General features: G+C 33.7%; 2 protein-coding genes across 3 annotated transcripts in view; one reads left to right on the forward strand and one right to left on the reverse strand.

The window, feature by feature from the left end:
• Positions 1–15,333, forward strand: part of LOC134842178 (coiled-coil domain-containing protein 103-like) — a 239,828-nt gene that overhangs the window by 30,166 nt on the left and 194,329 nt on the right. The gene's annotated exons all lie outside the window — the stretch shown is intronic.
• The window catches only part of LOC134841386 (uncharacterized), a 29,635-nt gene that overhangs the window by 13,360 nt on the left and 942 nt on the right, over positions 1–15,333 (reverse strand). The window contains exon 2 of one of the 2 annotated variants that reach the window (XM_063857336.1): positions 4,205–4,293. Coding sequence is in view for 1 of the 2 variants with exons in the window: in XM_063857335.1 (XP_063713405.1) it covers positions 4,205–4,346 (142 nt within the window). In the remaining variant the exon portion in view is untranslated. Of the gene's footprint in view, positions 1–4,204; positions 4,462–15,333 lie in introns of those variants that run through there. The other variant, XM_063857335.1, reaches the window with a different exon arrangement.

The raw sequence follows: 15,333 nt of genomic DNA on the forward strand, positions 1-15,333 counted from the left end.
GTATCTAAAAAACATGACCAAATTGGTTAAAAGAATCTTGGCACTTGTCAATTATTAGTGTTGACAGGGGGACAGATCGAGTTATAAAACGTTTGAGAAGGAGTGAAATAAGCAGATGCCAGAATTGACAGGGAATGCGAGACTTACAAAAAAGGGAAACGAAGTAAAAGAACAAGAATGTACCGGAGAGTCTCCAAGAATCAGATCAATTATTGAAAAGGAGTCTGTCTATTAGTTGGTTCTGAACGTAAGAGAACGATTATAAGGGGCCAGTTGGTTCTCTGCTAGTTCGATGAAAATAGTGAGAAACAAAATTTAGCTATCCAAGATAGCAATTAAGGAAAAATACAGTAATAAAAGAAACGAACTGCTAGTGGCAATTGTCAAAAGCGACCGTGAAACCGTTCTTTTAAGTAAATTGTTAAACTATATTATCCGCGAAATGTTAAGTTTTTTTGAACAATTAGTTGAATTGACGTACGTTGATCAAAATAGTTGCGACTCAAGGAAAAAATATAGTGCATCACGAAAATAGTTAATTATATGAATACAATTAAGAGTAACTTGCAACCAAACAAAACTTTTCGGGATTGTGAGTAGTGTTAAGTTTCCGACGCCCCTCCAAACTTCGTCCCACAGGGATATTTTCTGCGGCGTAGTAAATTGAGACATACAGCGCGTAGAGGGCAATTCTTCGAACCTTACAGATATAACGGCCAATTTATTGTTAGAAAATTGATTTAAAACGTTTTGCATTATAATCTTTTTAATTTTTGCCTGAGTGAGTAAGACGTTCAGTTTGAATTCAACTTTATGATGAAAATTTAGGGTTGTTTTAACAACTAATTTGAGCCAAAAATTGAGCCACTAAATTTGCTCGCCGAGATTGTGGCCTTGGTTTCCGAAGAACAAATAGGTCCATACTAATTTCAGCAAAGTCCTAAGCAAGTTTTGTTGAACATGTTTTTCGTCTAGCAGTAAATTATTTTGAGAAAAAATGATTATAAGTTTAGTTTTTTATTGAAGTTTTTAAGAATATTTCAACCATTTCGAACGCGTGTTGACAGACTGGTCTTTTAATCTGTCCAAAAAAATTTTTCGAACAGGAACAAATTCAACTGATATTCTCATATTGAAAATTAAATGGCTTTCATTCCACAAATGTGCAGTTTTTCCAGCCCAAAACAAAATCTTGACAAAACTGCACTCATAATCAAACAACTTTGTTTTTTTATTTTACGTTTCTTTCTCACCTACTCTTCGATTCTGCAATGGAAGAGCTAGTATGATTGATTATAAAAACCCGTTAAAAACCTTCTGTCTAATTTTTTTCATCTTTGTATTAGAGTTAGCAAGCAAAATTGTCCAAACTTTGGTGCTTTGAACAAGCCAAGGTCTTTGTCACTTACGTTCGGTCACGAACACAACCCAAAGTTTTTCAGATATTAAATTTAGAAAAAAAACAAACTTTTGGTTCATGGAAAAATACTTGTCATACAATTTTCATATATGGAACAATGCTTATCATAGAGATTTCATACAATACTTTGTACGTATGGAAATGTATTGAATTGTATGATAAGAAGTTTTTGGTCAACCCGGGCAAGTAGCAATTGATGAACTACCACGTAACACTGCTGTTCAGCCGGGAGCAGTAAATTACATATACGTTAACGCGGAAATTCAATTTATAAAGCAGCATTTTTTCTACTTTCAAAGAAAACAGAATATTTATGTTCCGTGTGGTGTTTTGTTAAGTCAATTTTCGCCGATCGAAATACTGGTTTTCAATAAATTGTTTTTATACTCCATTGAAGATATTGACTTCTTGAGCTCAAACTTAAAAAGATGTTTTTACCTCCAATCATTTTTTGTAAAATGCTGGGGATATGAATTAAGCGCGCTTTGAAGAGTTTATTCACAATGCTGTGAGCAAGAGTAACGCGAGTTATTTATGCGTGGTGAATAATCCCGCACAATAAAATCGCTCTTTATTGAATTGAGGCTAGCTAATCGGTCGTAATAATTTCATACGGCTCAAAGTTTCACACTTTATTATTGTCCAAAGTTTTCATGGATTTTCATACTTTTTTGTTCCCAAAAACTATTCGATATGAAATAAGCGACAGTCGGAACATTCAGGGCTTTGCCCTGATATATGAGCAGTCTTTTTCACATCTAAAGCATGATGTCTGTCAAAAAAAAAGCCAGAAACAAATAATATAAAAAAAACTGGATAAAATTTTTAAAAAAGGCTCTTACAATTACAATTTTTTCGTCTGTGGGAAATTGTTTGTTGTTCTACTACACCTAATCAAAAGAACCAAAAAATTTGAGTTTCTTTAAAGTGACTAATTTAAATCAAATTCGGATATTCTCCGTAAATTTTGCAATCTGACAAATAATTGTAGAGAAAAAGGGAAAAATGGAAAAATTGTAAAGTCTTCCACCTTTCGGCTTAGATCTTTTCATAAATGACTACAATTATCCGCTTAAAATTTTAATGACGAAAAGAGCTTAAATTTATCTTAAACTAAACCACCTTAAATTAGACTCACTGTACTTAAATGAAGTTAGTTGTGAAACAGTTTTAGATTGGTAATAATTTTTCATCATGTAGGAAACCATTTCGACAGCACTTCAATTTAAAAATCAAGGACCATGAAAAAGTTTTATGCATAAAACGACGAGTTTTTAATGAATAGAATTGAAAGTTAGTGATCTCCTTTGTGGGCGCTTGGATTGAAGGTAGAACGAAATATAGTTCCATATGATAGCTACTGAATCTAGCAAACGGGCAAGAGTTGAGTCATACACTTCTATCTTTGCTTCGCAAGTTTTTTTATTTTAAAAAAGGAAAATTTAAAAGCTTTATATTAAAAAACCTCATCAAATGATGAGGATTTTTTTACTCTCCTCAATGTGAGGTGGACAAAGCAAAAATAATTTTTAAGGTAAGAAATTAAAGGAAAAATAAATACAAAAGCGAAAAATTGTGGTACAAGTAGGCTAAAGGGGTCTCAAGAAACAAAACAGGTCGCTAATGTAAACAGGCAGGCTCAAATTTGTTCAATTTATGGCTTTGATGATGTCAATTAAAGTTAAGTTTCGGCGCGAATGAGGCAAGTTAATTACGTTTAAGAAAAAGAGTGAAAATGACTGACCGGCCTATTTTGAGTTAGTTAGTTGCGGTATTCGCCTAAAATTAATAAAATTTGGGACCACGTTCTCACACTTGCTTTTTTACCAGAACCCTCAATCACACTTAAGGGGGTTTACCAGAACCCTCAGTGACTTGGATCAAAATTTTTATGCTGAATTATGCTAGGACAATAAGCCGACGGAGACTTCAAACCGAAATTTAACTTTACAAGCAGCTGAAAATGTTGTTTTTATTTTCAACAATTTAAGCAATTTTAGTTCCTAATAAACTTTATTCATAACAACGTACCAATTAGGAGTGGCATGAGATAGTTTAATCAGCCGGATTTTGAAATGTTTAAGTTTTACTCATGAAAAACCCCTTCAATAATGTTTTAATATTTAATATTATTAAAATCCAACTAGAGGCTCAAAAACTATATAAACCAATAACTTGTGAAGAACATTCATGAAATTAAGAAATTCTTCAGAACAGTTTTGAATCAAATTTCTTGACTTTTTGACAAAATGTTTGGCTTGAAGTCTCTAATTTTACGATTCGGCTGGAAGTCTTTTCGGCTTGATTTCCGGCACTCACTGAAAAATGTCTTACTTATTCGACTTATTCGTACAGAATTCGTTAAATTGCTATCACCAATTGATCTGCAAAAATTACACTTAATATGTAAAAAAGAGCAAAAAGAAAGAAAATGCAACAGTCACGAAAGTTCGCCGTGAGCTTTTCTTCGGTTGTACCAGTTGTAGTCCTTATTATTTTGGTCGCGCCGGCCGCAGAAAATTTTTCTGGGTTGCGCCGGTAGCGGGCACATCTCCTCGGTCTGCAATTTCTGGAAATGCCAAATTTTGGTGGCGACACCGGAAAATTATCAAAATTTTGTCGCCACAGCCAAATCAAAAACCGCAACTTGGGCCCGAGTAAAAACGTATTTTGAAACATCGAGGCTTGTCGCATGTTGCTGAGCGAAAAGAGCAAAACTTTAAATCATGAATTCTGTGAGTGAAATTTACCAATCGTTTGCTATGCTAAAAATTGTTCTCTCACCGAATGCCGCATCGAAGATTTCTTTGGCGTCACCTCCTGATCTGCATGTTGAGCATTGGGCGCAACTATGTTCTTGCAGTCGAGCAGGACTGCAGAGCAAAATTAGAATTAAAATATACAGTTTACGAGATCTCCCGATCATAATTTATCATACACTATATCATCAAAATTGTTACCTACTCTTTTCAATATTTTCAACCGAAACTTGTCGTAATTTTTTCAAAATTATATAAAACGATTAATAAAAAATTGAACAATTTGCGCCAAAAAACTGTGAATATGTGAATATTTGAGTAAATCCCATTATCATGCAAACGAAAATTAAAAGTTCAATCAAAAGAAAAAACAAATGCGCACCTGCGTAGAAAATCAATGCCGCCGGGAACAGATAAGGCATTATTTTTTATTTCAGCTGATGAAATGAATGAGTACCACTCTCAAAAATTTCTTTAATTATGGAGTCAGCTGCTCAGAAATATTTCTGCAATTATCATTTTTCAATTAGCCTTACTGGTGTTTAATTGCAAGAAAGCAAGAAAGAAAAAAATTCATTACTTTTCAAAACATAAGAAATCTAAATAGCACATGTAGTCAAATTGGATCCATCTTGGGATTATAGAGGCCTCAAAGCTTTAACAACCGCAGACATATAACCTCCAATAATCGTAATCTACGGTTTTGCTTCCCGATACTTAGATTTGGTTTGTCGTCTTTGTTGTGACCTGGTTTGGGCTTTAGTATTGGCTTGATTTGATTAGACTTATTGAGACGTGGAAATAAGCTAATTCTAATTTCGATTTGGCCTACCATTTTGTTGATTTTTTCTCTAATCTAATGTCTCTAATCTATGTATGGTTTTTATCAATCTTAATTAGTATTGATCTGCTCGAGACTTGTTTGGTCGCAAAAGATAAGTTTAAGTCGGGGGTGGCTTTCTTTAAGAGTAATTTCGGATAGGGTACACCGTCTGTTCGTCACACTATCTAAATATCGGCGGGATAAATTCGTGCAACTTCTTGGCTCAATACCGATCTAAATCTTACTCTTATACTTCCTAGTCTCAATAGATCTAGTATATGCTGGTATTCTTGCGAGAATGGAGGGGAGGAAGAGCAACTGCTTTCCAAGTTACATTTATTCTTCTCTGGCTGAAACTATAAATAGTTTCAGCCTTACAAATTGTTGTATCTTTTAGCCATGGGCAATTATTGGTTTGTTCTAAGGATTGTAGTGATAGTTATCAAAAACTTAATTAAATATATAGAATAATTTTTGAACTTGTTCCACATAGGCTAGTTTTAAACTGATCATTCTAGTAGTTACTTTTACTTCTATTTTAGTAAAATTTTCTCTAATCAAAAATGTTTAAGCAGCAAAATGGCCAGTCGTGAAAAATAAATGTTAAAAAAAGCATTTTTTATGACCGGCAAAACCTAAGCATTTGAGAGGATGCAGCCATCAAGTCAAAGATTACCTTTCGGTAAACACACATTTGATAGTTTGGCACGTTGACATGCCACATTATGTAAGTACAGCGGAGCAATAAATTAAAACGCGCCTTTTAATTCATTTGTTGTTCTATAACCTTGGTAAGAAATTGATCTGATCAAAAGCCTGTGTAATCAACGATAGATTCGATTAAAGAACCAACCACTCAATTTAATGTCTGTCGAAGAGCTTAGTCTTTCAGGAGTTTAATTTTGAGGATTTCTAGTTAAGTTGTTTTCCCCATTTGTTAAATACAAACAAACGGTTTTTTCTACTTATTTTGCCCATATTTTTTTGTATTTTTCAATCTGCATAAATGCAGATAAAAAAACGGATTGTACTGATTGGCTTGGTTTGTTCTTCAGCTGATTTCTATCAAGGACGAATTTTGAAGGTGGTTCGTTTTTACTGGAGCTACTTTCTGTATTTTTTCTGGTCTGAGTAAAACTCTGAGGCTTTTCGTTGCAATTTTCGAAAAAAATGACGAACATTTGTGCTCGGGGTGATTTTTTTCTCCAAATAAGTTTCGACTTTTTAACTAGCAATCTTTGACGAGATTATTTACTTCATTCAAAAAGTATTGTTGTCTTGAGTTCAATTTTAAAAAAATGTTCCAACTCTGCTCATTTTTTGTAAGATCATGGGTTTTTTTTAAATTGCAAAATTGGTAAAAACATGGGACAATTATTGCGCAATATAAATCGTGCTATTAATGCGTAAACGGATATAACTCATCTTAGAAATCGTTCCAATTGGAATTTAGGCATAATAGTTAGTGTATTCGATTTTTTGCTAACAGCAAAACGTATAACTTTGTACTATAAATAGAATGTGAGGTCATAATTTTCAAAAAAAAATGATTTTAATATGTGTAAATTTTCTTCTGAAATTTTCATCCACTTTCCTAAAGTGAAGACTACTGCATCGAACTTAAAAGTCCTGATACGAGCAGTTTAAACTGAAACATTTTTGAAGAATTCACCAGCAATCTATAGTCTGAGCCCATTCGGCTATTTTTATGTCTTTGTAAAATTGTGAACAAAAGATTTTGAGCTGATACTAAATTTGCTTGAAAACTTTTATTCAAACATATTGAAGCAAAAAAAAATTGTACGTATCAAGGCGAAAACCTGACTGTTTCGACTGTTTTGAAAAACCTATGAATCAGTGTTCGCTGTAAAATAATGACAAATTTTTATAAACAATGTGAAAAATTAAGAAAAATGTTAAAAACTAAAAAAAAGAAAATTTTTTGAAACCATTCCTCACACGCCATAAACAAAAAAAACTCATAGGTTTTGCTCCTAGTAAAATTGCAATTATAACAAATAGCTTGCATTAATCGAATTGAAACAATTTAAAAGACGGATAAAATCTCCGCCTACGCATGAAAAGCTTGGAATATATCGTCTCTATTGGCCAAATTGGCAGTTCTTTAAACACCTATAAGCTTATGACAATTGATCACAGTCAAAATATTTTTTTTGAAATTGAATTCAAAACAACAAAAATTTTCGGACGACAAAAAAAATTCGTAAAAAATGCCTGTTAAAAAATCTAAATTTGTCTGAAAAAATCCATCCCGAGCACAAATATGTCGTCATTTTTCCTCAAAAAAAGGGGCAAAATATTTCAGTTCAAAATATTGATGGTTGGGCGCAAAAAATAAAAAGAACCTAAAGAGTCTCCCCTCGATCAACTACTTACTTATTTGCAAATTTTGGTTTGTTTCGACCTTCTCGACCCAACAAAAAAATGGTTCGACATTGTTCGTCGCAGTTAAGATGTGTTTCGAATTTCTCGACCAAAGTTCGATAGGTTTCAATTTTCTCGACTAAAGTTGGGTATGTTCCGACCAAAAACAAATTGTCAGGTACGTTTCGACCCGACTAAAATTGGGATTTTCTCGACCAAAAAAAATCCCAAAATTTTCTTTGAAAGTCAGAACAGCAAGGTTCTTTGTTTCAGGAAAAAGCCCTGAAACTATCAGGAAGAAGCCCTCCTCGAGAAAACCCATCAGAGGGAAGAGCCTTAAAGATTCCCAACTAATTATTGCTTCGGAGAAATTGTTTCGGCAAAATGCAAAATTCTTCTTTTGCGAAAACTTTTGTTCTAGTTGTCATACACGTAAACTTTTGTTCTAGTTGAATTTTCCAATTTAGCTTTTATTTTTTCCAACTATCTGGTCTGAAACTGTTGATGTGAAAACTGATATTTGAGGAATTAGATTTCCAAAACTGAAAAGATCCCTCTGAAACTTTCAGTTTTGCGTTAAGCAAATCTCCTCAATTTACTGCTGCGGGTTGCAACTTTCTGACGGAGGTCTTTTTTGAGCAGTTTTTTGCGCTCAACTTCCGATCTAAATTTAATACAAACCTTTTCTAAAAATTAGGTCGTGATCTACCGTACAATCTACCCCCCCTATGAGATCTACCGTGGAATCCCCTCCCCAAGCATGTAATATTTTTGAAAAATGATTGTATAAAATGTGCATTTCATACAAACGCGCAAATAAAATTGGTTTTACATTGTTTATGCTGTTAATTAAGCAAAATTAAGGTTTCAATTGATATTTCTGTAGTATTATGTTTAATTTTGAATGAATCTAGGCTGTACTCAAAATTAGCCGATGTAAAATCCATATTTTGTCCCTCCTCAATCGATTTGGAAGGGAAGTTGTACGGTTGATCAGTTTCGACTTTGTGCTCACTTAAAATTCCCTCTCGACCGCGGAATTTCACTTGCAAAGCTGCACTTGCTCGACTTTCAAAGTCGTAACATAAGTCGAGTACCTCAACCCGGGTAACAAGGCACAAAATTCGTATATGTTTAACTGTTCAATTGTAGTTCTGACATTTGTAACGAAAATCATGGAATATTTTTGCTCGGTTGAGTTTTTTCAGTGCAGTTGCAAAACTGCACTTGCTCGACTTTCAAAGTCATAACAGATGTCGAGTACCTCAACCCGGGTAACAAGGCACAAAATTCTTATATGTTTAACTGTTCAATTGTAGTTCTGACATTTGTAACGAAAATCATGGAATATTTTTGCTCGGGTAAATTTTTTTCTTCAGACAAATTTAGACTTTTTAAATAGCCATTTGTGACGGATTTTTAAAATACCATTCGAAAGATATTGTTGTCATAAGCTAAAATTTGAAAAAATACTTCCCCTCTGATCATTTTTTGTGAAGTTATGGGAGTTTAAAGATTACCATTTTGGCCAATTTAGGACAATTAACGCGCAATATATTTCGCGCTTTTACCGCGTAAGCGGAGATTGGATCTACTTAACAATCTCCCCCCTTTCAAGAAAGGGGGTAAATCATTAAGTAGATAACCTGCAGCGAATTTCCGACTAATCAGGATGTAGTAAAACTCAAATTTACATAGAACACTCTAGTGCGAATTTACTGTTTTTATTTACAGGGGTGGGGTTCTTTAATAGATACAATAGGAGTAGGGGATTGTTATGTAGATCCCGGAAATTTAATCCGTCCTAGTAATCGTTCCAAATTGGTTGAAAGAAGGTTATTTGTCAAAATTGATTTGTAAAAGTAACGAAATCTATCCTTTTGTACTTTATTTGGCGAGTGGGGAGATTGATGTTTAAAAAAAATCTCAAATTTTAGAAAAAATTTTTTAAATTATATTTAATTACATTTAAATTTTTTATATTATTACTGCTCTATAGACTTTAAAAGGCAATTGGAACAATCAGGGCTTCGCCCTGATGCGAGCAGTCTTATTGTTCCGACTTTCGATACGAAGGTAACGGAATAATTGTGCTCGGGGTGGGTTTTTTCTTCAGACAAAATTCGACTTTTTAACTAGCCATTTTTGAAGGAATTTGTTTATATCATTCGAAAGCTATTGTTGTCTTGAGCTTAAATTTGAAAAGATATTTCACCCGTGATCATTTTTCGTAAAGTTATGGGGGTTTAAAGATTGCCATTTCGGCCAATTTGGGACAATTAACGAGCGATATATTTTGCGCTATTAACGCGTAAGCGGAGATTTAATCCGTCTTATAAATCGTTCCAAATTGGTTGAAAAAAACTTATTTGTCATAATTGATTTGTTAGAAAGAGCGAAATCTATTCTTTTATACTTTATATGGCGTGTGGGGAGATGATTTCATTAAAAAAAAATCAAATTTTAGATATCTTTTTTCATTTTATTTTATTGCATTTAATTTTTTTTATGTTACTACTGCTCCATAAACCTTAAATGGCAGTCGGAACATTCTTCTTCAGACAAATTTTGCCCTGATACGAGCAGTCTTGTTGTTCCGTTTTTCGATACGAAAGTAACGGAATATTTGTGCTCGGGTGGGTTTTTTTTTCTTCAGACAAATTTCGACTTTTTATCTAGACATTTTGACGGAATTTTTTTATATCATTCCAAATGTATTGTTGTCCTGAGCTCAAATTTGAAAAGATATTTCACCTGTGATCCTTTTTGGTAAAGTTATGGGGTTTTAAAGATTGCCATTTTGGCTAATTTGGGACAATTAACGCGCGATATATTTCGCGCTATAAACGCGTAATTGGAGAATTAATCCGTCTTAGAAATCGTTTCAAATTGGTTTACCGAAGCTTATTTGCCATAATTGATTTGTTACAAGTAGCGAAATCTATCCTTTTGTACTTTATATGGCGTGTGGGGGGATGATTTCCACAAAAAATTTCAAATTTTAGAAGAAAAAAATTTCATTTTGTTTTTTTACTTTTAATTTTTTTATGTTATTACTGCTCCATAAACCTTAATAGGCAGTCGGAACATTAAGATCTTCGCCCTGATACGAGCAGTCTTGTTTCTTTATAGGAGGGATTCGTTATCCGCACGCAAATCTAATTGTGGCCAATGTAATTTCATATTCTGATTTGTCTGTTCCTAGCCCGTGATATGGAGGTGGAGCAATAAGCAGAATGGTCTAAGAGCAGAATGGGTCCAAGAGCAGGAAAACAGAAAAATAATAGCTTTTTATACTTAAACGGGCTAATTGATAAAGAAATTATTAGAATCGTCAAAAATGTCAAAAAAATGAATAAATGAGTTGAAGGATCTTGTTAACTATTTCTTCTCATATGGTACCTTGTAACGAATCCCCCCTACAAAGAAAGAATTGAACGGCTAAGCATATACGAAATTTGTATCTTGTTAACATGTTAACTATTCCACTATTCCCCCCTATTGCAATATGGGGGGAAATAGTTAACATGATTCGAGTTGACTAATTTCATCAAGTTTTGGCACTTCATTTTTTTTTATAATTTAAATCAAATTACTTAAATTAGTACTGATAAAAATATTAGTTTCCTAGGTATTATTGACAATTCTAAAACTCTATTCACCGATAATCTTTTAAATGTTAATAATTTTCTGTTTTTCTGCTCTGAGAACCATTCTGCTCTTTGACCACTCTGCTTATTGACTGGCGACCATACAATATAAAGATCAAGAAGCTGAAAATTATCGGGTGCCGGACATCATGCCGACGGGACTTCGAGCCGAATTGTAAAATTAGGGACTTCAAGCCGATTAGTTCCTAATAAAGTCGTGAAATATGAGTAATTTGAAAACTTTTTTGAAGAATTTCTGAATTTCATGATCTTTCTTTTTTAGTTATTATAAAATTTAAGCCTCCAAATGATGTTTCGGAAAGTTGAAAAGTAAAACATGGTTGAAGGCATTTTTCATGTTTATAATTTATGCATTTCAAAAATCGATTGATGTTATTAACGGATGACGATCAGAAGTATTGCATTGTCATGAACAACGCTTATTATGGACTGAACATGCCTACATTTTTCGTTTTGCAGATAATAAAATAAAGTTTTGAGGTGCTGGCAAAGTTTTAATTTCGGTTTGAAGTCCCTTCGGCTTGAAGTCCCGTCGGCCTGTTGTCCTAGACCCCAAAATCATCTGCTAGCATAGCCATGCATCATGTAAATAACTCTACATTTCTGAGAAATTAGTATTAAGACCTACGATTAGTGGGTACCGGACATCAAGCCGACGGTACTTCAAGCCGAATCGTAAAATTAAGGACTTCAAGTCGAGTAGTTCCTTTTAAACTCGTAAAATATGATTAATTTGAAAACTTTTTTGAAGAATTTCTGAATTTCATGATCTTTGTTCACAAGTTAATGGCGTTTTTTCATAAAATTTAAGCCTCCAAATGATGTTTCGGAAAGTTGAAAAGTAAAACATGGTTGAAATAATTTTTCATGTTTATAATTCATGCATTTCAAAAATCGATTGATGTTATTAGTGGATGATGATCAAAAGTAGTGCATTGTCATGAATAACGTTTATTATGGACTAAACTTACCAAAATTTTTGAAAAACAACGTTTTACAGATGATAAAATAAAGTTTTGAGGTGCTGGCAAAGTTTTAATTTCAGCTTGAAGTCCCTTCGACTTGATGTCCCGTCGGCTTGTTATCCTAGACCCACGATTAGTTGCGAACAGTTAAAACAGTTGCGAACAGTTGAAACAGTTGCGAACAGTTGAAACAGTTGCGAACAGTTGAAACAGACAAAATATATTGTTCAAATAAGGCGACAGGATATTAAGGCGACAAAACATTTAGACGACAAAAATGTATTAGCATACAAAACTACTACTAATACAGGCAATGCCAACCCAAAAATTTCTTACAGATAACGAACCGCGCCTAAATTCCAGAGTTTTAGCCCTTATTTTTTCATTTAGCTGCCGATGTTTTCTTTTTCGGCCTCATTTTGATCGAAAAACGGAAAGTAAAGGTTGATGCGGGTTTAAAGATTGCCATTTTGGCTAATTTGGGCCAATTAACGCGCGATATATTTCGCGCTACTAACGCGTAATTGGAGAGTTAATCCGTCTTAGAAATTGTTCCAAATTGGTTTACCGAAGCTTATTTGCCATAATTGATTTGTTACAAGTAGCGAAATTTATCCTTTTGTACTTTATATGGCGTGTGGGGTGATAATTTCCACAAAAAATTTCAACTTTTAGAAGAAAAAAATTTAATTTTGTTTTATTACTTTTAATTTTTTAATGTTATTACTGCTCCATAAACCTTAATAGGGAGTCGGAACATTCAGGGCTTCGCCCTGATACGAGCAGTCTTGTTTCTTTATAGGAGGGATTCGTTATCTGCACGCAAATCTAATTGTGGCCAATGTAATTTCATATTCTGATTTGTCTGTTCCTAGCCCGTGATATGGAGGTGGAGCAATAAGCAGAATGGTCTAAGAGCAGAATGGGTCCAAGAGCAGGAAAACAGAAAAATAATAGCTTTTTATACTTAAACGGGCTAATTGATAAAGAAATTATTAGAATCGTCAAAAATGTCAAAAAAATGAATGAATGAGTTGAAGGATCTTGTTAACTATTTCTTCTCATATGGTACCTTGTAACGAATCCCCCCTACAAAGAAAGAAATGAACGGCTAAGCATATAAGAAATTGGTACCTTGTTAACATGTTAACTATTCCACTATTCCCCCCCCCCCCCCTATTGCAATATGGGGGGAAATAGTTAACATGATTCAGGTTGACTAATTTCATCAAGTTTTTGCACTTCAATTTTTTTTACAATTTAAATCAAATTACTTAAATTAGTACTGATAAAAATATTAGTTTCCTAGGTATTATTGACAATTCTAAAACTCTATTCACCGATAATCTTATAAATGTTAATAATTTTCTGTTTTTCTGCTCTGAGAACCATTCTGCTCTTTGACCACTCTGCTTATTGGCTGGCGACCATGCAATATAAAGTTCAAGAAGCTGAAAATTATCGGGTGCCGGGCATCAGGCCGACGGGACTTCGAGCCGAATCGTAAAATTAGGGACTTCAAGCCGATTAGTTCTTAATAAAGTTGTGAAATATGAGTAATTTGAAAACTTTTTTGAAGAGTTTCTGAATTTCATGATCTTTCTTGTTTAGTTATTGGCGTTTTTATAAAATTTAAGCCTCCAAATGATGTTTCGGAAAGTTGAAAAGTAAAACATGGTTGAAGGCATTTTTCATGTTTATAATTTATGCATTTCAAAAATCGATTGATGTTATTAACGGATGACAATCAGAAGTATTGCATTGTCATGAACAACGCTTATTATGGACTGAACATGCCTAAATTTTTGAAAAGCAACGTTTTGCAGATAATAAAATAATGTTTTGAGGTGCTGGCAAAGTTTTGATTTCGGCTTGAAGTCCCTTCGGCTTGAAGACTCGTCGGACTGTTGTCCTAGACCCCTAAATCATCTGCTAGTAAAGCCATGCATCATGTAATTAACTCTACATTTCTGAGAAATTAGTATTAAGACCTACGATTAGTGGGTACCGGACATCAAGCCGACGGGACTTCAAGCCGAATCGTTAAATTAGGGACTTCAAGCCGAGTAGTTCCTTACAAATTCGTGAAATATGGTTAATTTGAAAACTTTTTTGAAGAATTTTTGAATTTGATGATCTTTCTTCACAAGTTATTGGCGTTTTCATAAAATTTAAGCCTCTAAATGATGTTTCGGAAAGTTGAAAAGTAAAACATGATTGAAGGCATTTTTCATGTTTATAATTTATGCATTTCAAAAATCGATTGATGTTATTAACGGATGACGATCAGAAGTATTGCATTGTCATGAACAACGCTTATTATGGACTGAACATGCCTAAATTTTTGAAAAGCAACGTTTTGCAGATAATAAAATAATGTTTTGAGGTGCTGGCAAAGTTTTGATTTCGGCTTGAAGTCCCTTCGGCTTGAAGACTCGTCGGACTGTTGTCCTAGACCCCTAAATCATCTGCTAGTAAAGCCATGCATCATGTAATTAACTCTACATTTTTGAGAAATTAGTATTAAGACCTACGATTAGTGGGTACCGGACATCAAGCCGACGGGACTTCAAGCCGAATCGTTAAATTAGGGACTTCAAGCCGAGTAGTTCCTTACAAATTCGTGAAATATGGTTAATTTGAAAACTTTTTTGAAGAATTTTTGAATTTGATGATCTTTCTTCACAAGTTATTGGCGTTTTCATAAAATTTAAGCCTCTAAATGATGTTTCGGAAAGTTGAAAAGTAAAACATGATTGAAGGCATTTTTCATGTTTATAATTTATGCATTTCAAAAATCGATTGATGTTATTAACGGATGACGATCAGAAGTATTGCATTGTCATGAAAAACGCTTATTATGGACTGAACATGCCTAAATTTTTGAAAAGCAACGTTTTGCAGATAATAAAATAATGTTTTGAGATGCTGGCAAAGTTTTAATTTCGGCTTGAAGTCCCTTCAGCTTGAAGTCCAGTCGGCCTGTTGTCCTAGACCCCAAAATCATCTGCTAGTAAAGCCATGCATCATGTAATTAACTCTACATTTCTGAGAAATTAGTATTAAGACCTACGATTAGTGGATACCGGACATCAAGCCGACGGGACTTCAAGACGAATCGTAAAATTAAGGACTTCAAGCCGAGTAGTTCCTTTTAAACTCGTAAAATATGATTAATTTGAAAATTTTTTTGAAGAATTTCTGAATTTCATGATCTTTCTTCACAAGTTATTGGCGTTTTCATAAAATTTAAGCCTCCAAATGATGTTTCGGAAAGTTGAAAAGTAAAACAAGGTTGAAATAATTTTTC

This window comes from Symsagittifera roscoffensis, chromosome 3 (genome assembly GCF_963678635.1).
Source record: "Symsagittifera roscoffensis chromosome 3, txSymRosc1.1, whole genome shotgun sequence".
In the NCBI taxonomy this organism is placed as follows: domain Eukaryota; kingdom Metazoa; phylum Xenacoelomorpha; order Acoela; family Convolutidae; genus Symsagittifera; species Symsagittifera roscoffensis.